General features: G+C 40.8%; 1 protein-coding gene across 2 annotated transcripts in view; it reads right to left on the bottom strand.

The window, feature by feature from the left end:
- Positions 1-26,016, bottom strand: part of MACROD2 (mono-ADP ribosylhydrolase 2) — a 1,465,546-nt gene that overhangs the window by 38,371 nt on the left and 1,401,159 nt on the right. For both annotated transcript variants that reach the window (XM_074989373.1, XM_074989374.1), the window contains 3 exons: positions 17,417-17,494; positions 16,227-16,301; positions 15,567-15,665 (listed from right to left, as the gene is read on the bottom strand). In XM_074989373.1, the coding sequence (XP_074845474.1) occupies positions 15,567-15,665; positions 16,227-16,301; positions 17,417-17,494 (252 nt within the window). The remainder of the gene's footprint in view (positions 1-15,566; positions 15,666-16,226; positions 16,302-17,416; positions 17,495-26,016) is intronic.

Below are 26,016 nucleotides of genomic sequence, written 5' to 3'. Positions count from 1 at the left end.
AGATTTCACAAAAAAAAATAATAAAAAAACAAAACAAAACAAAAAAAAGAAAACTCCCATTTTTCCTAAAATCTAAAAGTTGTTTTGTATTTACATCTAGTAATTTTAATTATATCCAAATATTTCTCTCTAGAGTGGCTAAATTAAGAGGTACTTAATTGTACAGATACACAACACCTGATGCCTGGGTCCTCTCACTTGCCTGCATGTGCAAAGCACCAAGTGTATAATTCAATTATATGGCAAATGTCCACAAGGCATCTGTGGTGTATCTGACATCCCACAGAAAATCTGTGCTTCACACATTTAAGCACGGCCTTAGCGCGAGGTCCGAGAAAAAAAAGTTCTTTTTTTTAAAAAAATAAATCCCTCTCCCAGTTAGATAGATGGATAACGATTTAAGATTAATAATAAAAGTCCATATGTAGCTGCAGAAACAAAGAATGTTCCATGTCAGATAGAAAGCAGGACGCAAATTTGTTGTTCTGTTAATTAATTTAGCTTTCATCTCAACTGCTCTGCTGTGTAAATAAAGCTCACATGCTAGTTTCAACCAATGCAATAATAATAATAAATACCCCCACCCTTCTTATAGACCTAGCCAGCTAATTGTGTTAGTTTTCTGTCACTCAAGGGCATCTACACAGCAGCTTCTGACTGAAATCAGTAACTCCGGCCTGGTCTGAGGCTCAGTCCTCAGTTAAAAACTACCACTATTAAATACATGCGATCACAGACAGAAACTCAGGAGGTTTCATGACTATTCTGAAAATTACAAAAGGAATGGAGGGAGAAGAGAGAGCTAGTTTAATGTGAGCAAATGGTCTCTGCCACCAAATAATATTGTGCTTCTTGCAGATATGCCTAACCATTTAGGATTTTCTTTTCAAGCTCTTTACTGAAACTGCCCAGGTCTTTAACTGATCTCCCACAGGGGCTGAAAAGCCTTAAGCTAATTAAGCAGGGCTGAGGCACGCTTGATGAGATGGGAAAAACATGAAGCTTTTGAAAGGGTGAAAAATTTCTGGCCATCTGCTGGTGCTGCTGCAAAGAGAACAATGAGGAGGAATAAAGGGCACAGCTAGCCAGAGTGAAAAGGCACAGGATTCCTTTAATTACTGGGTCAATGAGACCATTACTGCCTGGAATGCCTGCAAAAGCCAGCAAAACAAGCTTAGGAGGTTCAGCAAAAGCAGCAGCTCTTAGCAAAAAACAATTTGAAAAGGAAGTGAATTGGGTCAGCTTTCCCCAAGAAATGTCTGTTAATTAAAAACCAGAGGTAATGTATGAGGGAGGGAAGGCCCCTTAATTGGAATTAGATTGTGGAGCTGCCTCATCTCTTTCTCCTTTTATTTGTGCTTCTCAGAGGCCCTGCAGATGACTTAAATGAATAGCGCACAGGCAGCCCGAGAGGAGCTTCTGTTGTATTTGGCAGGAGAGGTGAACAGCCTACATTTATCTTTTAAAATGAATGCCCAGGTGTTTGTTCAATATGGCAAACAGCTCGTGTGCTACAGCCTGTTAAGGTCCGGTTGAGATCAGTGTTCCCTGTAAGCTGAGCGCTTGGGTGGCCACGCTGGGAAAGATTCAGGTGTCACCCAGCTGATGAGAGAGCACCCACAGCGGCCAGCACGTGTTCCTATTGGTGGTGCACATAATAAAATTTATTCTACCTATGTATGGAAAAAAATCAAGGGGCTACTGGTTGAGATGCATTTGTGTTATCTAGTCTGTTACAGCACACTAGAATTTGGAGGGGCACTTTCTTAACATGAAGTACAAGTCAATCCCTTGCCAAAAATGTGAATGACAGTGACTCCTTTTTAGAAATGTTAATAGGTGCAGACAATCATTTCCCCATTAGTTCTGTTTGGTATAGTTATATCATGTCCAGCTGCAGTCCAGTCACATTTCACAAGCTCAAACACATTAAGCAAGGTCAGAGCTTGGGTAGGAGACTCTTAAGGGTTAACCAGGGGCTAACAGAGGAAGTAAGGACACTCTGAGGATGAAGGCATTGTCTGCAGGATGGAACATAAAAACAAGGTCCTGGCTAATTGTGGTTATTAACAATGCCATGGCAATTTTTGCAAAAGCAGTAGCATTCACCCTGATATTGTGATCAAATTTCACTTTGCATTCCTCCACTCCAAACTACTCATGCCTGGCCTTAGGTCAGGCCAGAAGGCAGCTGCCTTGGGTCCTCAGCCTCTAGGGCCTCCTGCTCCAAATGACTCTAGCTTCCACCCTCCAATGGCCAAGCCCCATTGTCAGTGTTCTGTCTTGGGCTGGCTCTGAAACAACTCTTGCAGTTCCACTTGGGAAAGACACTTTGCACTTTGTGTATTAAACCGTCACACATTCATGTAGCATTGTTGTTAAATAATTGTGTTTGTTGCCAGTGTGGGGCAGCACTTCAAAGGTCGGTAGAGCGATTTCTGTATAAATGAGTATGTAAAACAACCTGGGCTCCTTTAGACAGCAATCGTGTACATCTATTTCTTATCACTGTGTTTTCATGCTTGTGCACTGCCAGCTGACACCTGGAGCAGAAATAAAGCTAGAGAGCGTGTTCGCTCAGAATTTTAGGACCAACCCAAAGCAGGCATGTGACTGGGTAAGGCCAGGTGAGTGAGTACAAGAGGGAAAAGCAAGGCTGGGAAGCAAATGTAGTGGGAGCAGCTGGGGAGGAAGCTGCCCTGGGTCAGCTGGGTCCACTTAAGACTGCCTTTAAAAAAACAAAACCCTTTGCCCAGTGGTAGGTGACTGAGGAGAGTACAGGAGTGAGTGGAGAGAAACAAGGGGAGTATTCAAGGAACTGTAGAGGAGGGGAGGAGTATTCAGCAGTAAGGGGCTAAAGCCCCTATCCAGGTGACCCTGAGGTTTGGTGAGAGGCCAGAAAGGACTGATTGCACAGGGGGAGCTGATCCAGGAGGGGGAACACGCTGCTGCCACTGCCTAGAGGAGGTACTCAGGGGGGGATCATCTGGGGAAGTGGCCCAGAGAGAAGAGCTGCAGTGTCCATGGCAAGGGGAGCCCTTCCCCTCAGTAGCAGCCACACAGGGTCCCTGGCCTGGAACCTGGAATGAGTGGGTGGGGCCTGGGTTCCTCCCAGACCATCATTTCCCCCCATCCCCTGTCTCAAGAAGGGCAATGGTGTCCTGGCTGTGGGGCTAGCGGACTGAACAGAGGCCCGGAGCCCAGGAATGGGATTAGCCTTACCACAGCAATACTAGGAATATCTTTCAAAAGATTTTGCTTGGAATACATCCAGCCCAGTGCTGGAGACCCAAGAAGATCAGATAGCTTTAAAAAGCAAAAAGAGCTATGACCCTGGAAGAACAAGATGCAGGGTAAACAAACACCACTGAGGGTACCAGTTTAGCACATCTGGACTCCAAGAGGAAGTTGTTTACTATGCCCTCTTACCACTGTTTTAGTGCAGAACAGGGGTTCTCCAACTCTGAAGTGGGCCTCCCATCTGAGGCCTGGTTGGGAGATGCAAGCTATGTGCTTTTTAATTCTTTTCTGATGAGCTGTGGATGTCTGCCCTGGATGAGGAGTGGGAAGGTGGGCTTTAGCAGAAGCTTGCACTCCCAGGAGGTGGGGATGGTCTGGATCCCCACTGCCTGTGGCTAACAGACACACCCCTACCACCAGCGCTTGGACTCTCCTTCCCTGGAACAGCAGCTGCAGCAACACAGAAGGAAGTGTGGAAATGGGTGCTAAGTTGGCTGTGAAAAGGGGTAACAGAGATCACCTTACACATTGTTACTCTACTTCTATAGTGCTGTCTTCAGAGCAGGTCACCAGCCAGCAGCTGCTGCTTTGCATTTTGCCTTCAGAGCTGGGTGCTGATATGTGTACTTGTGGGAGGGAACCGTCAATGATTACAGATCCCATGGGGGATGTGTGGGAGGTGTATGAGGGGTCAGGTGTGCCCCCAGCCTCCCCTGCACTCACTGTCAGAGCCATGCTGCTTCTGGAGGGGAGGGATGGGACAGGGGTGTAGCAAGGATGAGGAGAGGGCAGGGGTTGGGGTGGATGGGGGTGTGTGGCTGGTGACCCTGCACCTGGAATTCCCTCATCAGTCACCACTGACAGACACAAAGAAGGGGGGGCAAATTAAATAACATCGAGGCCCACAGGTGTAGAAGAATCCCAGAGCCCTGTGGAGGGATTCTTGCAGGCTGTACCTTATCATAAAGAGGCCCCAGAGGCCAAACAGTGGGCTTAATTTGGGTTAATTCCCATCAGGATTTCTAAAGTTCTGAGTAGGGTAGACGTCCTTAGCTGACGAAGTCAGGTGCAGCTCAACACAGCTGTGCTTGAAATAATCCAAAAAAAAAAAAAAAGAGGATTGGTGTTTATAGGCTACCAAATTGTGCCTTTCCAAGGAGGGCAGAGAAGTTGCTGGTTTGTGTTATTTTGATTGAATAAGAGGCCTGTAAATAAGCTGAGAGCCAGAGAGCCTCCTGTGAACTCTTTCCAGCTACTCAAATCATGATGCTATCACACTGATCTGTGACCTTACACTCTTGTGCCCCAGATCATATGGTAGTGAGGAAAGGTCTCATCTCCTTTCCCCTCTGAATCCAAAACATTTTTACTTGTCTAACTTATTTTAACCCAGATAACAAAAGTGCATCTTGGAAGTGTTCATTTTTGTTCACTCCACTGGGAAAAGACTGGACATACAAACATGTCCTTTGAAGGGCTGACAGGTAGACTAGATATTGAGTGGTTTTTGAGACACTCCTCTAAACATAATAAAGATGTATTTGGTCTCTTCATGTCAGCTAGCAAGCCCTGTGCCTTGAGCAGGGGCATCATTTCTGTGACATATGATTATTAGAGAAACCATAGACTTCACACCAATGATTGAACACAAAGGGAGAGTTTTCACACCCTCAGAGGAAAAGGACTGGAATAGACATCAGTATCCAGCATCTCAGGATAAAGACCACACTCCACTAAAAAAATCCTTTAGGTGGTTTTGTGGTTTACCTTTGTTACTAAGGAAAACAGCAACTCAAAGCAGTTAGGGCTGAAAATGATGGATGACTTCTGAGCCCATGACAAGAATGCTGAAAGGTTCTGAAATGTGTGAACGTAGAGTTCTGTTTGAAAAGGGTTAGCTATGGAATAATTACAGTGGCGAACATCCTGCACAGTACAAATAAGGGAGGAGAAAAAGCACAAATGTAACTTACAGTTGTTGAGTGCCTGTCATATAAGAGAGAACATTTTGCAGCTTGGTATAGTCTATATATAGAATATGCAAACTGAGCAGATTTTTTTCAGATCTGAAGAAGTGGGTCTGTCCCACCTAATAAATTATATTGTTCGTCTTTTAAGTGCTACAGGACTGGTTTTTTGTTCTGCTGGTTGCAACACTGTGTGCGGGCTCTGTAAAAACTGTAAGTACAGCAGGAGAGGACAAAGGGGGGTGGGATGGCCAAGCTTCATCAGAACAGATAAGCTTTGGATCAGCACATTAGTTCTGATAGTTTTAATAGAGGGTATTTTCAGAGAAAGATGGCAAACACTTCTGATGGCTCTACTGACTCTCTGGAGGATGCATGTGGATCCCGCAACTTCATGCGGTTGCAGCCTAGAGTGGGGCGGGGTGTGTGTGTGTGTGTACAAACTGAGATGTACTTCAAACTCTGGTCCCCTGTCCTTGCTGGCAGATTACTCACAGTAACTGAAAACAAAAGCTTCTTAGGTTTTGTCCCTAGAAGGAGGGGGCCAGGCATACAGATGTTGAACTCTTGAGGTGAGATTTGATGCGAGTCAACTAAGGGCAGTGAAACTGTTCCAAGTGGTGAGCTCTGTCACACTGAATGCTCAGTTGCAAAGAAGAGGTGCAGGGACAGAAAGTCAACTATTGGAGAAGTGTGAGTAACAGGGAGAAAAAAGAAAGAGAACTGGGTTCAAATAAATGAGGAGAGGGTACTACCAAGGAAGAGCTTAGTGAGACTATATTTCCAGTGCTGCCCTTGAGGTTTCTACTAGTTAGAGATGAGCTAAATGGATGCTTTCTCCAACTTGCCCTGCATACATATCCTCTGCTAGAATGGCCCGTTCTTTTGATGGTGCTGGGCTTGTCCCCATTAGTCTCTGTACTAGGGTTGTGCCTGCTCTGTGACACAACAGTCTGGGGCTGTGCAAAAGCTGGCATAAGATACAGGAGAATCTGGTGTTAGCTCTTCAAAGAGAGGAGCCCCAGACACAACTGCAAAAGTGCAGGCAGGAACAGAATTACAGATAACTCCAGTGGGAGGAGAGAGAGCCAGGTCAAGAAAAAAAAGAGAGGATGATGGAGAGTAGACAGCTCATCCCATAACTGTGTTACACTTATGTATGGGCTGGAAACCTTCGGCTCAGGGCCCATCAGGGTAATCCACTGGTGGACCACCAGACAGTTTGTTTACATTAAGTATCTGCCCCTCTGCCCACAGTTTCCAATGTTCACAGTTCACCATTCCTGGCCAATGGAAGCTGCTGACAGTGGTGGCCGACATGTCTCTGTGGCCTGCTCCACTTCCTGCAGCTCCCATTGGCTGGGATTGGCAAATTGCAGCCATTGGGAGCTGCAGAGGGTGGTGCTTGCAGATGTTTAAGATCAACAAACTGTTGCATCACACCAGTGGCTTACCCTGACAAGCTGTGAGCTAAAGGTTGCCAACCCCTAGTCTTATGGAACACTTTCTTGTTCTACATTTGAGACAAAAGAGACCTATCCCGTCTCTCTCCTCCACAGCTTGTTTTCCTCCATCTGCTCCCTAGACTCTGAGTCTTCTACAGGTGTAGTTATGAAAGCAACCCACAGAATTTACTTAATGAATATTCACTAGCTGTGTGGAGTCTTGAATCTTCTATTGTTGTTTATATTTGTGTAATATAGGTGTAAAATGCTACCAGTTGCATGGCCTATGAATTTCTGATTTGGTGGTATTTTATCCCCACTTTGCACAGGTTTTAATCATTACATGAGATGTAAGGTAGTGTAGAAGTTATAGACTCCTGTTAACGCCAATTATAGAAATAACTCAGTTGGATCCATGCATATAAGTCCATTCCCTGTCTTAAACTAACTCTAGCAACATGATTCACTAAAAATAACATGCATTCTCACGTGCTGAACATTAAGACACACAAGAATGTGCACATGTGAGACCAAATTCTTCCCTGGTGTGACCCTGTTGTGACATTTTATCCTAGCTGAATTACACTAGGACTTACTGTGGCCTTTTGGATTAATTTTAATAGGCACACAATTCCTATTATCATTAATGGGAGCTAAGTTCACCATTCAGTTGAAAAAAACTGACTCATATAATGTAATAAATTTGAATGTGTAAAAAATTTGCATAAGAACGTTCATTCTGGGTCAGATCAAAGGTCCATCTGGCTCAGTAGCCTGTCTTCCAACAGTGGCCAGTGCCAGATGCCCCACAGGGAGTGAACAGAACAGTTGTCACTGAGTGACGCCTCTCCTGTTATTCTGAGCTTAGAGACACCATTCCTACCCATCCTGGACATAGCCATTGATGGACCTAACCTCCATGAATTTATCTAGCTCTTTTTTGAACTTTGTTAAAGTCCTTGTCTTCATAACATCCTCCGGCAAGGAGTTCCATGGGCCTATCACGTGCTGTGAGAAGAAAAGCTTCCTTTTGTTTGTTTTAAATTGCTACCTATTAATTTCATTTGGTGACCCCTAGTTCTTGTGTTATGGGCACAAATAAACAACTTTTCTTTATTCACATTTTTCATACCTGTCATGATTTTATAGATCTCTATCATATCCCCCCTTAGTCTCCTCTTTTCTAAACTGCAAAGTCCCAGTCTTTTAATTTCTCTTCATATTGCACCCGTTCCAACCCCCTAATAATTTTTGCTGCCCTTTTCTGAACCTTTTCCAATGCCAATAAATCTCTTTTGGGATGAAGTGATCACATCTATATTCAGTATTCAAGATGTGGGTGTACTACAGATTTATACAGAGGCTATAAGTTATTCTCTGTCTTATTCGCTATCCCTTTTTTAATGATTCCTAACATTCTGTTTGTTATTTTGACTGCTGCTACTGCAGCACCATGAAGATTCAAGCTAATATCCAGATGTGTTATTAACCATTCAGTCCTATTCACTAATCCCCATTTCTTGGCCGTGCCTACACTAGGCCCAACCTTTGAAATGGCCATTTCGAAGTTTACTAATGAAGCACTGAAATACATATTCAGCGCTTCATTAGCATGTGGGCGGCCGCGGCACTTCAAAATTGATGTGCCTCGCCGCCGCGCAGCTCGTCCCAACGGGGCTCCTTTTCGAAAGGACCCCACCTACTTCGAAGTCCCCTTATTCCCATGAAGTAGGCAGGGTCCTTTCGAAAAGGAGCCCGGTCGGGGCAAGCCGCGTGGTGGCGAGGCACGTCAATTTCAAAGTGCCGCGGCTGCCCGCATGCTAATGAAGCGCTGAATATGTATTTCAGCGCTTCATTAGTAAACTTCAAAATGGCCATTTGCATGGCAATTTCGAAGTTTGGGGCTAGTGTAGACATGGCCCTTCAGTCTGTTAGGGGAAAATGTCTAAAATGAACTTATAAAACCTTCCTGTATCATTTCACTATGTACAGTACTTGGTTGTCACTTGATATGTTTTGTAACAAGTATGTGTTTCAGTTTCATGAGTGACTGCTGATTCTCTGGACATTTAAACTAAAACCCGAGATGGGCACTCTTCAAGACAATGTGAAATATGGAGTCCATTATCTACCCATTTTTTTTAATATTAAAAGGGCATTATCACTGTCTTACAGCTGTTTAAACCATGTATGCCACATTTTACAACATCTAATATCATGAAATAATATTGTAAACATATGAAAAGTTAAAATGACTTCCCATCTTTTGCTTTTCAGTGGGATTATCTATGGTTTTATATTTTAGCACTATTATTATGATAAATATTTAGATGCCATTCAAAATATTTATTGAAAAATACCCAATTTCTCATTTGGCTTCTCACAGATTTTCTTTTCTTTGGAAGATTCCTGAACAGTTATCTTATTAGATTTAATGCTGAATGTATTTCTAACTAATACAAACATGAGTTGTTTGAACAAAACAAAAGACACATTGCAAAAATTTTCAGAATTAATATTTTAAGTGGAAAAAATGGCTAAGTCATTTCTACAGAACTTCTGTTCTGCCTGCTGGCAATGAAATGAAAACAAGTAATCACTGTAAACCACCATCATTGTAAAAACATTTGCTTAGTTTCTTTTTTGTTCCCTACTATCAAAGCAGATGTCATGAAATGGCTGTGTCAAAAAGTTTAAGCTGCAAGATTCCCTAATTGTTTCTCTTTTTATTACAAAAGCACATGGAAAGGTGGAATCCGCTCAGTGAAAGAAGTGAAAAAATCACTGAAACTTAAACAGAGCTTGCACCACCAGTTCTTTAAATGTGCTTATTCTAGACCAAATGTATCTGATGTAGAGAGAATAATGAAAAGAATGTGACATTTTTTTCAGGTGTTGAGAAAAATATATCATTATTTGTTCCTAGGGGGGCTGTAGCTGGTATCCAGATAAGGACACTGACAGAGTAATAACTGGACCACACTGTTACAAGACAGCTGATGATTCCCGTAGCATAGTTCCGATTTTGGAATCATGTAGTAGTAATCTACTCCACTGTGATGACCCACTATTTCACCATCAATGATTCATGTATTGGTTGAAACTCTCTAATCTGGCACACTCATCTGGCAATATCCATAATCCAACATAATTTTAGTTATTTGGATGACCACTCATAATGGCTGTGGTTAAGTTTCCCCTGGTCCTATAAAGTTTGTTTCCAGCCACCAGTCCTGGCTCTCAGTGTTCTGTGCTGTTTGTTAGCTGTAATTTACCCCAAATGTCTTCTAAATGCACAGTAAGCAGTGGAAGTGTTGGTAATGTGCTAGAAAATATTGACCTGTTGTCCAGCAAATTCTCTTGTTTGGCACTGGTCAAGTCCCAAAGTTGCTGGACTGGACAGGCTCAACCTGTATTGATACTATGACACATTGGCCATGTCTACACTAGCTCCAAACTTCGAAATGGCCACGCAAATGGCCATTTCGAAGTTTACTAATGAAGTGCTAAATATGCATTTCAGCGCTTCTTTAGCATGCGGGCAGCCGAGGCTCTTCGAAGTAGGCGGGGTCCTTTCGAAAAGGAGCCCCGTCGGGGCGAGCCACGCGGCGGCAAGGCGTGTCAATTTCGAAGTCCCCTTATTCTCATGAGCTGATGGGAATTAGGGGACTTTGAAGTAGGCAGGGTCCTTTCGAAAAGGAGTCCCGTTGGGACGAGACGCAAGGCAGCGAGGCGCGTCAATTTCGAAGTGCCGCGGCTGCCCGCATGCAAATGAAGCACTGAATATGCATTTCAGTGCTTCATTAGTAAACTTCGAAATGGCCATTTCCGTGGCCATTTCGAAGTTTGGGGCTAGTGTAGACGTAGCCTAGGAATCACACCTTGGCTAAATATGCAGTACAAAACTACCCCTGCCCCAAATTCACCTGTTTTTGACTTTCATAGAATTTCTCCCATGATGCCAAATTTTGAACATGGGGGATAATTTTTGTGCATTCTAGACAGCTGCAGAATTCTGTGCTGCATTTCAAATTTAGAGCTAGATTCTTTTTTATACAACCAGCCTTGAAAAGCCACAATTCCTTTGCTTCTTGCTCCTGGGGTGGGTAACATCTATTTCTGCTTTGCACCAGCACAAGATTATCACAGCACATCATTTTGGATTACAAAGGATTAAAAACATATGAGGTCTTTTAAGTCCTCATGCATCAGGACATAACTGACAGAGGTTACGTTAGGGATTCTTGCATTACATCTGGCATGGGCCACTGTCAAAGATTAGATAGATGAATGTCTTACTTTTGGACAGCAATTGCTTTGTTCTTGTATAACCCATGCCTACTTGGTGTGGCACTCTGTCCCCCTTTAGCACCTACTCAGTAAGAATTTGATGAGTCTGCTACAGCAGTGTTTGTCAATCAGAGATACCAGTATCCTTGGGGGGTACACAGAGGTCTTCTGGGGGTACATCAACTCATTCAGTGGCCCCAAAACTGGATGCTATACTCCAGAGATGCTCTCAACAGTGCCAAATAGAGGGGAATTATTACTTCCCTCAATCTGTTGACAGTGCTCCTACTAATGCAGCCCAAGGGCTCACTGTTGATTCATTAAGCTTCAGATATCCCAAATTCAATTCTGTCAGTTACACTAGGATAACTCAATAAGCACACTTGGAGTTTCTAATTTAAGATATTTTAGATATAACAATTCCAAAACAGATTAGATTTTCCCAAACAAAGAACTTCTTGTTTTTAAAATCTCTTTCCCCAAAGTTTTGCTCATTTCATCTCTTCGGAGAAGGTGTTGGAGGTAAAGAGAAATTGGTTTTATAATAGAAAGCTAGCTACAACTGTGGCACCATAATAAAGATGTCAGTCAGTCTTCTAATCTTCCTGAGATGTATTTTGTTTCTTTATAATTGCAAACAGTGACATAGCAAAGAATTTATTTCTCCCATAAAGATCTACAAATGTGTGTGAAAATGCCTAAAGCAACTATACACTGGAAAAAATTGAGACCTCTTCCTCACCAGATTTCAGGGATATATAATTTTCCCAAAGTTTATACTGCAAAGGCATCCATTCATTTCTAAAGAATTTATGGGTGCAAAACCTGGTCAGCTGTCCAAATGAAGAATGGATCAAATGATACATAAAGAGTTACTTGCCTGGAAAGGCATTGTAATGTGTATCAGCCTCTAGATGGAGCGCTTTAAAAAGTACCTCTCAGTGGTGGGTTGTATCTGACTTCTCAGTGAAGTTCTACTCCTTCTCTTTTGCAGTCCCCAACAGGAAAGTAAATATTTGCTTTTATTTGTACAGTGAGCATCTACCCCAAATATATCCTTCACCTCCCCAAGTTACTCCATTAATTTAGCAGTTGAGTGTTGTACACACAATGGAATGGAAGATACAGCTATTTTACTCTCAATGAACTTTCTCACTTTTTTGGGGGGTGGTAGCACCCCAGTTGTCACAGATGTTGCACCTCCACTGAGGATATTAAGCTCAGACTGAAGAGGGGATGTTGGGAAAATGACACTGGTTTCTGGAATAGAATAATTAGACAGTAATCTCCAATAAAACTGCTCTGACAAAGGAGGAGATTACAAACATGATTCTGAGCTACCCAAAACTCAAACAATCCTGTGGCAACATCATTGTGACAATAAGATAACAGACTATATTCTACCATACATACAGAAAGGGGCACAATAGTCAAATAATGGATATTTCTGTTCACATAAAACTGTTCTTCAAGGGGTACAGCAAGTTCTAGGGGTGACAGAGGAGCGAAATCATCAGATTCAGTATCTTAGAAAAGAACTGAGTTTATAAACAGGGAGAATACGCTCAGAGCAGGTAACAGTTATATATACAGCCAAGCCAAATTACTTTCATTTTCTTTTGTTATATGTTATTACTGCTGTTAAAAAAAACTGTGCTGATTCAAAATGCAAATAAATCCTGAATGCCCATGAAGTAACAAAGGATGATGGTATTTTAGATATATAGTCAAATTGAAGATTTAAGGCATTTGTGTACTGCTTCCCATGTGTTCTATTTGGTCAGCCATCAGGTTAGCAATCATTAACATGAAAAGTGCTCAACTTCAACCAATAAGGTCTCTTTTCATCTAGGAGATGAAAATAAAAGATCTCATTTTTATACAGCATCAGACATCTACAAAAAGAAAAAAAGCATGTGTTTGGGTGCATCACTGCAGAAGCCTAGATTTTCATTCCTGGACACAAAAACAATGCAGGCTGCTGGCTCAATATGTCCCAGGGAAAGCCAAATGGCATTTCAACCAGTCCTTCCCTTAGCATTTTGTCCCAGGACAGCAGCAGTAGTTTCTGCCAAGGTTTCTATAATGGACCTATCAGCAGAGATTGCTTAAGGTATGCACTGATTCAATGCAGCATCACCCAGCCAACCTGGATATGCTCTCTCTTGGACTAGTAGCCATAATGTTTCTGGTTGCGGTGGCTACCAGTGAAAGATAGATTGAGTGTGCAGATACCCTTCCACAGGGTCTGCATTGGCAACGGGGATCTGACACATATTAACCATTTAGCAGGCCCCATCCATCTACTGTCATATGTGGAATGGTCGCAGATAACTCCCATTAATCCATTCGCTCCTCTGAGGGCGACACGACACTCATCATCCCTCTGAGTTTAGCTCAACATCTCAACCTGGCTCTAAGACATAACTTAAGTTGAGTGAAGCAGGATGACTTTCTGCTCTTCTTTCAATTGGAATACACTTGTAGTTTTACCACACATCAAAAGCACTATTTTTATATCAAAACCGAGTACTGTAGTCTGACTGGTTTTCATTTCACTGGAATAACACTCCAGTATTATTTGCTTTTTAAGTGCTGTTAGGCTTAAATATGTTTGTTCTACTTCCAATGTACTGCAGGTGCTTCTGGAGAATATTTAACTGAATTAGCTTGTGAGCCAGCCATTTGTTTATAAGAGATGTTGTTATATATAAAATCTCTGCTTTATGCCAGGTGAACTCCTACCATTAGAAGTCTCTCTGGGACACACTCATTGTATTAGATCATGTGTTTTATCATCATGAACTGCTGTTCAATTCCCACCCACCCTCTTTCTTTTCAAGATCCATCTTACAAGATGACTAACTTTGAAACCTAATGTTGCAGCATCTGTGCACATCAAACCTGAAAGCCTCTCAAGATATGTTGTGAAGATTAGCTACACATTTTTATACCCATTAGAATGAAATAAAACAAGGAGAAAGACATATTTTCCTTTCCTTGTCTGGATTTGTAAAAAGCATTGATTTATTTCCCCAGCCTGAAGTATTTTAAAGTGTGGTGGATTTCAAAACAAACTATAAGAAATGTTTATAGGTTTGGCTGAATTCAGTTTACCCACGTGTAAACTCATCAGAATATTTCCACTTGTTATGGGCCCAATCCAAAACCCACTGAGGTCAAAGGGTATCATCTTTTCCATGAACTTCAATGAACTTTGGATATATGTAAATTCCATTTATATACCTTAACCACAATGCTCCAAAATATTCAGAAAGACCCTTTAACTTGGCTGATCCCTGAAAATCTTATATGAGAGACAGAGAAAATGCCAAGAAAACCTCTGACATTGTTTTCCTTAATGCTGCATATTTTAATGCTAGGTGGAACAGATGGTGAAATTTAATCCATCAACTGAGAGCTAAACGACAATCACTCGCTGCAGGGGACAGTAAAGTATTAAAGAGAAGGAAATGAACAAATAGGAAAGTATACTTTGTTAAAGTTGCTTTTTGATGAGGCATAAAATAAAAGGTAAATAATTTTTACCAGGAGGAAATTAACATAATGACTTTGGTATTTGCAATTAGAATGAATCCATATTATAAAACCTGGATTTGCAGCTGAAGGAGAGGAATACCGTTAACTTGGATTTGAAGTATAATATTGATTGTCTCATCACTGTCAGTCATAAAACACAACATAGATACCATTAACCATATTTGTAAGAAAGAGGTGTGTGATTAGTTCCCGCTTGGATTTGCGTCAGAAAGAGACAGAGTGGAGATGTTGTTCATCTGGATATGAGCAAAGAGGAGTGTAACCTGGTTTGCAAAGGAGAAAAGTGCCAATACTGCTAACACAGGTTTGCAGCTCAAATTAGTACTAATGTACTTGGCAAAAGGAGTTCATCATTAGGAAGATCTAGTTAGCAAAGATCATGTCTGGGTTTTAATACGAAGCTGTAGTTGATTTGTATGTTTTACCAACAAAGATCATATAATTGCATTTGCTGTGCAATTAGGCTGTGGCCGTACTAGCCCCTGCTTTCGGAGGGACTATGGTAATGTGGCATTTTGGGATATGCTAATGAGGTGCTGCCATGAATATGTATAATGGCGGCTGCATGCGCTTCAAAACTGCTGGTTTTGAAACACAGCCGCTCGTGTAGCTGGGGGGCCTTTCAAAACAGACCCGTGATTTCAAAACCCCTTATTCCCAAAACCAAATGGGTGGCTGTGACCTTCCAGAAGACCGAGCAGCTCTTTCAGATACTGATTTGTGTGTAGATGCTCTTCAAGAAGATTATCTTCCGGAAGATCTTGCCCATGTAGACACAGCCTTTGTGTGTTTATTTCAAAGCCACTTTGAAACTGAACATATCACTTTCTTGTCCTTTATGTTTTCTTGTGTGGCTTCCAACCAAATACACAGCAATATTTAAATGCCACCTGGAAAAAATACTGAGTTATCATCTTCATTGCTATTTCTGCATTTCCTTCATTTAAGAGAACAAAAAATAGCTGTGCTTACCAATACAAAACACAGCTTTCAAGAGAACTTGGATTCCACGCAGAAGCTTACTTGAACTCTCTGCATACTGCTAATGTACAGAAAGCTTTACCTGTCTCTTTTTCTTCTTTACTTTCTTCTTTGCTCTCATCTTCTACAGAAGTCATTGGTTTCTCAACCTTGATTGTATCCTCTTTGTTTGACAGAGGATCTGAACAGGATGCCATGGGAAACAGAAGTTAGTTCACTGTTCAGAACTCACACCGAAAACAATAATTAAGATATGCTCAGTGGTCATCGTTGAAAATAGCATAGAACCAGACTGTGGAATCCTCCTAACACTGCTGAGTATCCACACATGTAAACAATGCCAGTGAAGCTGAAGGACTATTTCTGTGAGTATGGGCCCACTCCAGTGACACACGTGTTTCACTTGACTCTTAACTAGTCCTGTTGGAGTCATATGCTTATAGTTAGGACTATTTTGCTGGACTACTGCCCGAGTGCTCATCACTTGGCATGATGGGCCTACATGCTTGCTGTCATGAGTTGGGCTTGCACCATCTAGTCCTGAACTTTTTACTTTTACCATTGATGCCACTGTTACTTCCTAGTCTGAGCCAAATATGCACCTGTTATAAAGAAGGGTAATTCAAAGAATGCGGCCTTCTAGGTATAGAGAAATAACTGTGGTACCTCAAAAGCCATAGCGTTATTAATTAGTCATGAGTCACTGTTATCTTACTTGTTGTTTACACAGAATTTTTCATACCTTCTGTTTCCATGTAGGAGCTCTGGGAATCTGTCTGCATTTTCATTCCATCAATTACAGAAACATCCTGTTGCCCTGTTAACATCAAAGGTTGGAAATAATATTAATGTGAAACTTGTGTGCATACTAACAGAAAAGTAGCTGTGTTAGTCTGTATTATAACAAAACAAACCAGCAGTGATGTAGTAAAATGATTTAGTAGGTGATGAGTTTTTGTGGGACATACCCACTTCTTCAGATCAATAACATTTTCAGTACAGACTGATGGCTATATTGTGCAGAGGTCCAAAATAATTGTAATAAAAACTGACAAATCAAGTACGTAGGACTGAAGGAGGGGGACGGAGGTGAGGGATGTTAAGTGTCTTGCCTGAAATAATTATGAACAATAAAGGAAGGGAAGCAGTCCTTGTAACACATAAGGTAATTGCTGTCTTTGTTCATAACAAGTGCTAATGTGTCAAATTTGAATATGAACTCCAGTTCACAGATCTCCCTAAGTACTCTGTTTTCAATGCTCTTTGTTGCAGGATGCACACGGAAGTTGTGTTTGTTATGCGCATACAGGACAGAGTACAAAACCAATATACAACATATTTTTCTGACATGAGCTTTCTTTCTTGCCACTGGGGTCACTCTATAAAAGTTATAAACAAATAGCTTTCAAATGTATTAAAGTCCTCCCCAGTGTTAGTATTTGGTATGATGCAGTAGTCAAAACAGATGCACTTAATGGGAACTCTGGACTGTTTTGTGAACTTACTGATTTGGATGGTTCAACCATGATAAATCGCCTATCATTGGGAGCACTGAAGCATTCCCTGACAAAAGATTTTTGGCTGTCCCCACAGTACAGACTAGCAGATGTTCCAAACCACCTGTGCTTAATGCTCAAGTTACATAAAGAAATTAAACCAGTATAGCTGGCTTCTGGTAACAAAACATAATGCTCTTCTGTGAATCAGCATGGCTAAAATAAGTTATTTGGAGGCTTGTTCTTTTCCCAGTAACAATACAGAATATAGTATCAAAACTGATTGGCATATAACATCCACTAGATGAAGCCTAGAGACATTTTCCTGAGGCAACAAAGGTCACAGATGAAAAAGCTGAATGCTATAATGAAAATAACTTAGATTCTTCACTGATTCGCTATTTGCATCTTTAAGAATTTCAACAGGTAACTTCACCTTCATTTTGATCCTCTTCACACAATGTTTGATGTGCTGGGCTGTTCTCCTGTGTGGTTTTGGAATCTTTTGAGGGATCTGATAAAAACAACAAACAAAATATCCTTGAAGTCATCTTCTGGTGGCAAAATCTATAGTTAATTAGAAGACCTGAACACAGCCCTTAAATATCCTGGATTCCTATTTGGAAATAAGTTACTACCCTACTCCTCCAGTATGGCAGACCTGACACCAAGCCACAACTAGATTAAGCTCCCATTCCTCTGTTGACAGAGGTTTCCAGTTCCATGGGTAGCCCTGTTTGCAGAGCTTCCAGTCAGCCTTTCTGTCCAGAGAGGGCAGGGCAGTGTGCCCAATCTGCTTTTTTTGTGTGTAGATGCTATCCGTCGACAGAGGTACTGCTGTTTTTCTGCAACGTCTATCGACAGAGGCTGCCCATGTAGATATGGCCATTGTCTGTACAGATTTCTGTTTGACCCTCTCTAGGAAAGGCCACAGAGTCAAAAAGATGAATGGAAATTTTCCACACTATATGGTTAAATAGTCCCTTTAAGACAATAGAAATGCCAGTGACGATCACAATAATAGGTAATGTGTACATATATATCAAGAGGAGAACATATCCGAAATTTGTGCCATTAGGTAAAACTGGCCTATGCTGACAGATTCCTACAAGAAAAATTAACAAGAAGGAGTCTGATAAAAGTTGCTTGTATATTAGAGTTCCACATCCATAAATTTCCTTTTTCTAAAATAGCACAGAGTGCCCCCTAAGACACTGGTCCTTACACCTGCTGCAAAAAGTCTTTGAGACTTGGGCAGTTAACATTTGATCTAAATTTAATAATGTGTTAAAAAGATATGCACTCAAAGTGTGTGGTTTTAATTAACTGCAAATAATTCCCCAAGTCAAACATTTAATTACCTGCACAGCTTCTCATTTCATTCATGGAATGACAGCCGATGTTTAAGCAGAATGGAGCATGTATAGCTTTTTCCTGGTGTAAAATCTGCCCAAACTAGCCCTTGTTGAACGAAGGTTGGTTGGTTGGTTTGTTTGTTTGGTGTGTGGGGGGGTTACTTTGGACTTAAATTGCTACATGCTGTTGTCAGCTGAACTGAAGTTTGTGAGCTCCTTTCATATTAGGACTGCCCATTTTGCTATGAATTGAAAGGGATTACTCAGTTCAGCCTGACTCAGGAGGTACAATAAATTAGAATTACTTAAAATTGTAAACTTTTCCAAAATCTGAGTAGTTCACAATTAAAGCAACTCTCCAACAATCTGGGGTGGAAATCCAAACCAACATGGATATTGTTTAAACCAAAGTGTAATCACAAAGGGTGAAATTTTGGCCCTACTTGAGTTAAAGGCAAAGATATCAACCAGCAGGCTTTTACCCCGTGTTTGTTTATGATCAGGACACATGGCATTATCCTCTAACTGCCTTTTTCTTTTTGGTTGTGCTTTAATTCAGTGTTAATAAATAAGGTTATACTAACAGTGCTAGAGAAGGAAGCCCTCTGCTACTTACAGAACAGAAATGGCCAGGCGCAGAAAGTGGCAATGCAAGCTTCCAAACTGCGATACCAAAACTACCACACAAAACTGCCTCTACCTTTACTTCAAGGTACCATATTGAGGTGTAAGTGGTACAAATAGCCTCTCTGACCTATGCAGTCCTACATCTGTGCTGAGGGCACTAACAAGAATGGTAGTTAAGGCCAGCTGTCATGACGTGGACACCTGGTGGGAGACCATCAAATCTGTTTCATATCAGCCATCAGTCAAAAAAGGGTAACAACTTTAAATTGCTATTGATCCTGGCTGGGCTATAACTAGCAACAGAGGTGAAGGACACTCCATGCCATTTGCAATCCCGCAAACAATCTAATCCCCTACCTAGTGCATTCTTCTTCATACTGCTACACCTGTGACTTCAATCTTGGTTTTATTGGCCTATCTTGCTCGAAGTATGAGGAATGATTCCAATTTCATGTAAAATCAATTCAAGGTACCCCAAGCAACAATTACAAACATAGGTCAATAACAATAAATGGAGTTTAGGAGCCAAATTCATACCTAATGTAAGTGGGTACTGCTCTGTTGTTTTCAATGGAATATCAAACAGTTTACATCAGGTCAATATCTGGCCTCCTGTTTAGAGGTGTTCATTCTACCCCAGTCCCATGAAAATATACCAGCAAACTAATAGTATGAGACTGGCACTCATGCTGACCTTCAACTTAGGTGCTAAAGCTAGAGACCCCTGTGTTATTTGGCACAGTTTTCAGATTTTAAGACAATATAATTGGCTGTGGATGACTGACTGATACGATATTGCTATTATATCATTTAATTTTTTCATTAAACAGTTTTTCATATCTGAGTTGTAGAAAGCAATATAATAATACAGGATTCTAAATTATTCTAGACAATGTGCAATGAGGATTTTGTATTTCTTTTTTTTCTTGCAAATAAAGTAACATAGAGTTATTGCCTAATTGTGAGAGTCAGTCAATGTTATTTCAGTAGCAGAGATCAGGCATTACATTGGTATGCAGATTTTGACTTTCAAAATCATTAAGGTCAAGACCATATACAAGATTTTTTTTCCCCAAATGCAAATATTACATCAAATATTCCAGTTAAAGGGGCCAAAGATAGATTTACTTTTAGGATTAACATATATCAAATACAGGAAAGAAGTAAACCCAGTTTTATAAAAGAAATCTAATTTATTGAAAATGTATGACAGAAGTAAAAACAGAAGATGAAAAGAATAGGATACAAAAAAGCTGTTCCTAGAATGGATATGAAGACAGATTTCAGATCCACTTCAGTGAGGCAAAGCAGCCAGAGACTGAATAAGGGAATGCCCGAGACTGCATTCAGACACCGCGACAAAACAAAGCAGCAGAAATGTAGACACTGTAGTAATTCTTCACTACAATCTCATCACAGCTTCAGTGTAGGGACATCCTGGCAGAATACTGTGCCTGACTGTTAAACCTTTTAGGACCATATGCTGATGGGTATATTTAGAGCAGCTCTGAAGTTGCTCTAAATTATTCCAGGAACTGGGACTTTACTGGCTAGCTTCAGGATTGTGGAGCTATGAAGGTGGTACAAAGCCATTGTTGTTGTCCCAGATACTGAGCATAAGTCAGCCTCTAACTCATGATATCCATTACAGCCATGGTGCACTTGATTCTAATTACACACATTGTTCATTATTTACCCACAGTTACCACACAGTGACGGCTGAGGCACTTTGGTTTTGTTCCTTCACACAGCACTGAAAATAATTGTACTATTTTAATTGTGGGAGAGGGCTGACTTTCTAATGGAGACCTCTGTTGGTGGCAATACACATGCAAATAAATGTGGACGAATGACAGGCCACTTTCATTTACTTGATTGCAAACTTCATGGATACTGATAACATATATATTGTGAGAAAGGCACAGGGGGAGGAGGGGAATCTTGACCACTATCAGAAGGGCAGCAGCTTTAGTCTGTGTAAGCAAAAAACAATGAGTTCTGTGATAGACAAACAGATATACTAGAGCATAAGCTTTCGTGGGCGAAGACCCAGTTCGTCAGATGCACAAACCCCTTTTCCTGATGCTGTTCTAACCCTCCACACTCCCTTCTTGCTGATCTTGTACTAAGGCTCCCAGGTAAATAACTGCAAACAATTCAGTGTTAAGTCATTCCACATCATAGTGATGCTGTGGCACACTGCTGAAACAAAATGCCATGTTGTAACACAATAACACCATGACACACCACAGAACCTTAAACATCAGAAGAGGAGGAGTTCATTAGCTAATTGAGTAATTAAAATATTATTTTTTTACTTGTGGTTCTGCTGTGTATTTTTTTAATACTACAGAATGCAAGAAAATAGACTGTCCTGCAAGCTGCATGCTCTTGCCTGTCGGTGTAATAGCTCCTCAGCACACTTTCATCCTGCTCTAGGAGAGTCTGAGCAACCTGGCAGTGACCCAGCAATGCACTTATGCACCTGTTTCACTATAATCATGAGCATGCACACTGAATCTATAGGATTATTCATACTATTAAAGTTAAGCAGGTGCTTAAGTGCTTTGCTGGATGGAAGCCAGAGTGCTTAGCTGCTTGTAGGATCATGCCCCTTGTCATCTTTAATCTGAGTCTTTCTGTTTGCTCTTTCCACTTTGCTTTATTTTATGGCATGAGTCCTCTCTTAAGATACATAGGCCTGTAAATAGATATACCCCATCTTGGGAGTGTAAACGAGTCTTAAGAAGTAGGCAATTGGCCTTTATGGCCACTTTCTGTGAGGTCCGTTTAAATTGCCACAGAATTGAGAAGGAACCTTACTGTAAATGAAAATAGGCCCTTAGTCTTCATTTTAAAATTGAACCTCTTGAAGCATATTTCCAGTAGTGGTTAACTCAGGATCAGCAGCTCCAACATACATTTATTTATTTATTTATTTATTTTAAAGAAAGCTGAACTAGGATCACTAAGGCTATATCCACACGACCCACACACTATTTTGAACTCAATTCGAAATGGTGTGTGCTTTTCTTGATTCTGGTCAATCTCACTCTACAGGGAATAAAACCTATTTTGAAATAAGTCAAAATAAGTGCTATTTTGAAAGAAGGCATAATGGCACCCTATGGCACTATTTTGAAATAGGCATATGTGTGTGGCTGTATTATTTTGAAATAAGATTATATAATAATAATAAGATAACAAGATAGCGCTGCTGTGTAGACATAGCTTTATAGAGCACTATTATGTTTTTTTCATATTTGTTTAAAATTTTTTTGAAAGTGAGAGTGGCTCCTTGATACTTAAAACTGCCACAATATAATTCCGTCTTTGAAAATAGCCAGTCCTCTTCCCACTTATGCTCATAAAAATATTTTTGATTTAATCTTTTCATAAATTAGTAGCTACAGCTAACCGCTGATACCTCGCAACCATGGATTACGAGGTTCATATTTATAGCTCCTGGGTGTGAATAAACCACGTGTATGATTTATGAACTTTAAGAACACTGCTTATTTGTGAGATACAGCCCTGCCCTTCAGGGAGGTATATGGAATTTTGTAAACTATCTCCACTAACATCAGAGGGGTAGCCATGTTAGTTTGTACCTGTATCTTCACTCTTCTTACTTTAAATAGATATCTCTTACTTTATTTTAACAGCGTAAAAAAGAGCATCCTTTTCCATGACTTTCGTACAATCTGACATTCTGTAAGGCAACATTGCTCACACATAAAATTTGCAAACATTCAGGAAGAAGAGGAATGGTAAGATCTGAATGTTAAGTGGCTTTAATGATCTTTCTAAGATTCATTTCCCCCGCTATTCACTGCATGGCTTATTTACTCGTCATTTCTAATGCACAAAACATCTGGCTCTTGCATACACCCTGGATAAATCACCATGCTTTTGAAGACTAAAGAGGAAAAGAGCAGAGCATTACAAATGAAAAAGGTTCACTGCATTGTATTTTTAAGAGTGATCCTGCAAAAAGTGACTGGAATATTTCTAGAGCGAAAGAAATCAAGCCAGCATCCAAAATTAGAGGTAATGGTATGCACGGAAATGGATGCATGATTAAGGCATTCTTGTGTCTCATAAATTGAGAAAAAGGTGTTAAAATAGCATACTACACACTTTTTGGGAATTTACAGATATTCTTGAGCTTTGACTTTAAAATGTTAGTTTTACATCTGCCAAAACTCCATTTTAATCCATCCTGATGGAGCCGAATCAAAATGGAATGGAGGGAATTCTCCTCTAACACCTCAAGGGGTTTTCAAGAAGAGAGATCACTTCCTACCTGCAACAGAATCAGAGTGCGCAGACCATAATTAATTATATGGTAGCATCTAGAGGCTCCATTCAGGACCAGAATATTATATGCACAATGCTAGGCACTGTACAAAAACTAAACAAGAGATGGTTCTCTGCCCTGTAGAGCTTGCAACATTATTCAACAAAGAAACCACAAAAGAAGTAGTAACAGAGAAGGAGCCATGCTAGTCTATATACTATCAAAACAAAAAGCAGTCAAGTAGCACTTTAAAGACTAGCAAAATAATTTATTAGGTGAGCTTTCGTGGGACAGACTCACATCTTCTGTTCTGGTCTGGCTATGGCCTGAAGAAGTGGTTCTGTCCCATGACAGCTCACCTAATAAATTATTTTGCTAGTCTTTAAAGTGCTATTTGACTGCTTTTTGTTTTCACAAAAGAAGTGTGTTACAACCAGATGGAATTGGAAAGGGAGGGCTACTGAATTGTGTTTAATAGGCCACTTATGATTACTGCTGAATGGTTTCCAATAAGTCCAACTGGCCAAACTAGTGACTGACACCAGGCCTAATAGCTATGGTACCAATTAGTTCAGTAAACAGCTCTAGTGAACATGCTAATAATTAGCACCACAGAAAGCTCCATGTTGGTGAATAGTGGCATGATAGGCTCTACTACCCACGCTATCAATTAGTACCACAGAAGGTCTGAGTAGGCTTGCTGCTGCTTAGTAAAGCAGAAAGCCACAATAGTCATGCAAGTGATTGGCATCTTGGAAAGCCCTAGTTTTCACGGTACTTATTAAATTCCTGGAAGGCCCTACTGGCCACAGTAGTAGCTGATACCACTGAAGGCTGAACTGACCACTAGCACACTAAAAGGTCCTACTGACCATGCTTCTGACGAGCACAGGAAGAAATCTAGTGGCTATGCCAGTAATTAGTACGTGAAAAGGCCCTAGTGGCCACATTAGCAATTAATACCATTGAATGCCTATAATGGGTGACTCAGAATAGGTAGAAGGGAGAGGAGAGAATCTTTCCTGGTGATAGCATTCAGGTTATTGCACTCGTTCCCCACCACCTGTATTGTTCAGGACTGTGATTGTGCAAACATGCAACTACAGCTCTGACCAATATAGAAAACAAGAGAAAAGGAAAAGGAGACAGAAAGGCTTGGGACAGCAGAAGGACAATGGCCCATGCCAGGCTGACTCTGAGAAACCCACAAGAAGACAAAAGGAGACTGTAAGCCCTGGAATTGAAGGGATAATTGACCAAGTTAAGAATTTATGTGCTGATCTAACTGCAAATGAACCGAAAGAGACCAGTTAGGGAAAAGCTAAGACCCCTAGAGAGCCTTCGCCAAGAGCAGCTGACAAAGCATTACTGACCATGCTAGTGATTAGCACTGTGGAAGGCCTCACAAGGCATGATACAAGAGAATAATTACTCTTGAAAGCTGTGGGGGCCATGCTAGTTATTGGCACCATAGAAGGCCTACTGGTGACACTAGTGATTAGCACCATGGAAGGCTCTAATGGCCATTTTTAAGCCTGACTTCACATGAGTAACTTGCCTCTATTCTTAGTGGACATAACTGGGACAGTGAATGGAAGGTAAGGTTGCAAATAGGGGCTTAACGAACATCATGCTGTATTAAGAAGTCTGTGCTAAGATAAGCAACAACTCCATGAGGCTAAGGACTATGCACAAGATAAACTTGGCATGTAAAGATCAGGCTCCACGTGGACAGGACATGGAAGAACATGTTTTATAGAGATTGGTTCCCGCAAAATAACACAAGCCAATCCAACAAGGTGCAGCGTAATGTACAGCAAATACAATGCAATGTGTAAATGTACATAAAGAAAGAGGATGCCTGTGTAACTTTGTCTGTGTGATTTGCCCTGCGCCCATCCCATACGTTTGAGTCTGATCAACTCAGCGTGGCTTTGCTATACGCTAAACAAAGGAACCTGAGTGATGAAATCCAGTGTTGAACTGAGTATTTTGGATACCAAAGAACTGAATAAAGTTTTCTCCAAGAGGAAGGAGTTTGGAACAAGCCAAATGGAAAATGTCTATGAGGAAATCCCAGCATCCTGCTAAAAATTAACATCATGAAGGATCATCCTGAGCACACTAGCAATTGGAACCATAAAAGGCCCTACAGGCCATACTAACAATTAGCATTGTAGAAGTGAGTCTTCAGTGGATTTAAGATTTAGGGATAAGAGATAATAAGAGAGAAAGTATCATATTCCCCAATATAAATCCATGGTATGCCCACATTTTGACTGCATGCAGATGTAGCTGTCCCATCTCAAAACAAACAAACAAACAAACAAAAAAACACTGGAATGAGAAAAGGTTCAGAAAAGGGCAACAGAAATATTTAGGAGTATGGAATGGCTATCATATGAGGAGATATCAATAAGACTGGGACTTTTCAGCTTGGAAAAGAGTTGACTAAGGCAGGATATGATAGAGGTCTGTAAAATCATGACTGATGTGGAGAAAGTAAATAAGGAAATGTATAGTCCTCATGATGCCAGAACTTGGGGCAATTAAATTAATAGGCAGCAGGTTCAAAACAAACAAAAGGTAGTATTTTTTCCAAAATAAAAATGCATAGTCAACTTTTGGCACTCCTTGCCGGAGGATGTTGTGAAGGTCAAGACTGTAACAGAGTTCAAAAAGGACTAGATATATTTATGGAACATAGGTCCATCAATGGCTATTAGCCAGGATGGGCAGGGATGGTATCCCAAG

The sequence above is a fragment of the Carettochelys insculpta genome, chromosome 3, assembly GCF_033958435.1.
Source record: "Carettochelys insculpta isolate YL-2023 chromosome 3, ASM3395843v1, whole genome shotgun sequence".
Lineage (NCBI taxonomy): Eukaryota > Metazoa > Chordata > Testudines > Carettochelyidae > Carettochelys > Carettochelys insculpta.
Note: the sequence above shows the minus strand (reverse complement) of the source record. Positions and strands in the feature narration are given on the sequence as shown.